Raw genomic sequence first — 3,396 nt, forward strand, 5'->3', positions numbered from 1 at the left:
CCACCAGATCCCAGCACAGGAGGGTGCACAGCAGTTCCTGAGAGCCAGGCCAAGGGTTTGCTGCCTTGTTGAAGAAATCCCAGCTTTGACTGTGACATCCCTGACCTGCCCCAGGGCTGAGCTCAGGCCTCAGAGCACCAAGCTGGGCTCAGACACCAACCCAGCAGCTCCAGAACCAGCCAGCAGCAGTGGGAACAGGGAGGATGACAAAGTTCAGATGGGAAATAGGAGCACAGGGAACTCTCCAAGTTCCCTGGAAGCAGCTGGAAGCAGCAGAGCTTGGCTCAGCTCTGAGCTGCAGACCTGTTGAACAGGTCACGCTGTCTCCAGAGGCTGAGCTGCAAACGCTGCTTCAACTGAGACTGAGCCTTCCTGGTGCCTCCAGAGATGGTCTTAACCCTGAATTATGAGGCAGCAATGACCCAGAGGCAGCACATGATAGATGCCTACAGAATGGCCTGGTCAGGACAGGCACAAAGAGATTTGATTACCCTTATCTTGGCCTGCAGGACAATATATTGCTATTTAATGTGGAATAATTGCATTCCCTTTTTTATCCTCTTGACAGTTAAGACCTCAGAAAGAAAAATAACAAATAGCTTGTCCATCCTTGCTTTGTTAATTATTCCAGTGGAGATTAAGACAAGATCTCTCTATAAGTGACAGAGAGGATGACTCTGGTTTAAAGCTACAAAGCCAATTTTACCTGCTGAGGATTTAACCATTGATTCAAGCTTTGGGTGCAGTCAGCTGGAAAAACAAAGCTAAAACATTCCTGCAATAAAGTGCCAATCCATAGCATGTCATTCATCACAACAGACTGCACTTACCCAAATACACACAACCCCTCACAACACCATCCACTGGCATCAGTGTTTTGTTAAGCTGATGAGAAACAACTCAAGTGTTTTGCACCATCCCACTATTTCATACCCTCGATTAACATTTATACACCAATCTTTAAAAATAGAACCAAATAACACAATTTTTTAAAAATTGTTATTAATATTCTGTGTGGATTCTGCTTTTTCACAGTACTGTAATTAAAGTCTTTATTGTGCTGGTACCATTTAATCAGAAAATAATTGATCTTTTCAGAATTGATATATCACCTGTTTGTACCTCTGTCCCACAGGACATCAGATTGTCCAAAATTAGTTCTTAAAGTGTCCTGAATTGCAGAACCTTTGACTCCTCAAGATGAAAAGGCCCTTTAATTCTTGAGATGCACCTTGATTAGTCCAACGAGACTAATTAATCATGGAAAACTACTCCATTAGTAGGCACTCCAACATGGTCAAAGCGAACCTCAGGCATGTGGGGTGGCAAACTTTTGTCTGGGTTTGGAAAATCAGGTTGGGAGCAGCGTGGGGCACGTCCCCCTCCTAATTAAGGCTGCTGTGCAGGACTTGTGCAAAGCTGGGCCTGCCTTTGTGAGCTCAGGAGAGCAGCTCAAGGGTGGAAAGAGGGTGGATGGAGCCTTGGGGGTGATTTAGGCAGGATGAGTCTCTGATTTCTATTTTTATAATGTGACCTCCAGGAATACTTTTCTGAAAGCAGGGGAAAATGATGAACAAGCCCATATTCTGAATTCCAGGCAGATTTTCTGCCCTGCACGTGCAACCCATTAAAAATCAGGAGGCACATCCTAGAAACAGTTTCCAGAAGACAGCACTGCTCTAAACCCACTGGGAGAAACTCCTGCCCAGAACCAGGAGTTCATCAGTCTGCTGGTGGGTTTTGCTTCATTCATTCCTGCTCTTCCAGCCTCTGCAGAGGAGCCAGCATTGTCAGAGGAGTGCCCAGAGTATTCCATGGCTCAGCTCTGAATGAAGCTCGTTTAAATCTATTTATTGGTGAAAACCAAGTGGGCACGGTCAGCCAGACCTCTGGGTTCAGTGGGTTTTGCCTCAGGAAGGGGATGGGCTTTATGACACCCTGGCACATACAGAGGGTGAGAAAACATCCTCAGGAGTCTTAAAAACCTGGGAGGAGTTCAGTGGGTTTTTAGGAGAATGCCACGTTCCTGTAAAAGTCCCAGATCTTCCCGAGTCAAAAATTCCCACTGTAGCCAGAGGCCCTGCTTAAAACTGGCATCGAAATACAGGTCCCAGGGGTCACTCCGGTGCCTGGGAGGAGGGGCAGGTGTTTCCCCTGGAAGAATCCTGCAGGGATTTGATCCCTGTAGGTGGAGGCTCATTGATGCTCCTTTGCTTAACAATCGCATTTGTGAGCTGCATTCGCCGCCTGGGTGGGGCATTTCCCTGCCCTTGTGCCGGGGGAATCTGCCCAAGGAGCAGAAAAGTCGGGGTTTCTCCTCAACCAGGAGGGCGGGGAGGGGAAGGGAAGGGTGTTTGTGGGGGCAACGGGGGGGCTCCTTTTTTCTTCTGCCCCCTCCCTGTGCACACACACAGACCTGCAGAGAAGGCTCCGGGAGAGATGCTGCTTCCCACAGGCTGCCACATGGATGCAGGGGACGTAAAAAGCTGGATGTGAAAGGATCCATCCCCTCTGCAGCCTGTGGTGTGCTCGAGTTCACCTCACACACACACACACACGGATATAAATACGTGCACCCACCTTGTCATTCAGGTTCTGCAGCGCCTCCTTCCCCGTGGCACTCCTGATCTCCACCTTTCTCCCGAAATCAACAGATGGTTCCCCTCCCTTCCCGCTCTGCCTGGAATACACGGACGGAGCATCCGGACCCAGGTGGGCGACATCCTTCTGCTTTGCCACGACTTTGTTGGATCCCCGGCCCACCGAGAGCGAGTCGAAGTCGATGGTCTTGTTCTCCAGGGAGCCTTCCACCGGGCAGAACATGCCACAGAATTTCTGCCGGGGCTTGGGGCTGCCCGAGCCCAGGTTTTTGAAGAAGGCTGGCACCTCTTCTTCCTCGCCCTGCCGCCCGTTCTGCTTCCTCTCAGCCATGGCTCGGGTGGTCTCCCTGCCGAGGGGGAATAACAACAGCAGTAACCAGGAGGGTCCTTCACACACACACACACACGAGCACACACGCGGGGAGAGGAGAGGTGGATAAAAAAAAAGGAAAAGCGATGGCTCTGGGTCCTAAAGACACGGCAGCATCAGCTGCAAAGGGCTGTGCCCCGCAGGTCCCCTGCCCCCATCACAGCCACCGGCCAGCCTGTGGCTCTTTGATGCAGCGCAAAGTTGAGGGAAAAGGATGGGGCAGATCCTGCTGCAATCAAGGGAGGAGGTTTCAAGTTCCCAGCATCCAGATGGGGAGGGAGGGAAAAGGAGAGAGAGAGGAAAAAAAAAATTAAAAAAATAATTAAAAAAAAAAAATGCTCACTCTGCAGCAGAAACTGGGGACTGCTCCGGAAGTGATGCGAGTGGTGAATTGGCAAATGGACTCGATCAGGTTGGAGCCAAAGC

The 3,396-nt window shown here is 50.1% G+C and overlaps 1 protein-coding gene across 1 annotated transcript in view; it reads right to left on the reverse strand.

Annotated features, from left to right (window-relative positions):
• DPYSL2 (dihydropyrimidinase like 2) overlaps positions 1-3,385 on the reverse strand; it is a 55,427-nt gene extending 52,042 nt beyond the window's left edge. The window contains exons 1-2 of the mRNA XM_029964551.1: positions 3,314-3,385; positions 2,581-2,947 (exon numbers count right to left, since the gene is read on the reverse strand). Coding sequence (XP_029820411.1) covers positions 2,581-2,931 — 351 coding nt within the window. The 5' untranslated portion in view covers positions 2,932-2,947; positions 3,314-3,385. The remainder of the gene's footprint in view (positions 1-2,580; positions 2,948-3,313) is intronic.
• Between the last annotated feature and the right edge of the window lie 11 nt (positions 3,386-3,396).

The sequence above is a fragment of the Manacus vitellinus genome, unplaced genomic scaffold (assembly GCF_001715985.3).
Source record: "Manacus vitellinus isolate BGI_N305 unplaced genomic scaffold, ASM171598v3 scaffold_74_pilon, whole genome shotgun sequence".
In the NCBI taxonomy this organism is placed as follows: Eukaryota; Metazoa; Chordata; class Aves; order Passeriformes; family Pipridae; genus Manacus; species Manacus vitellinus.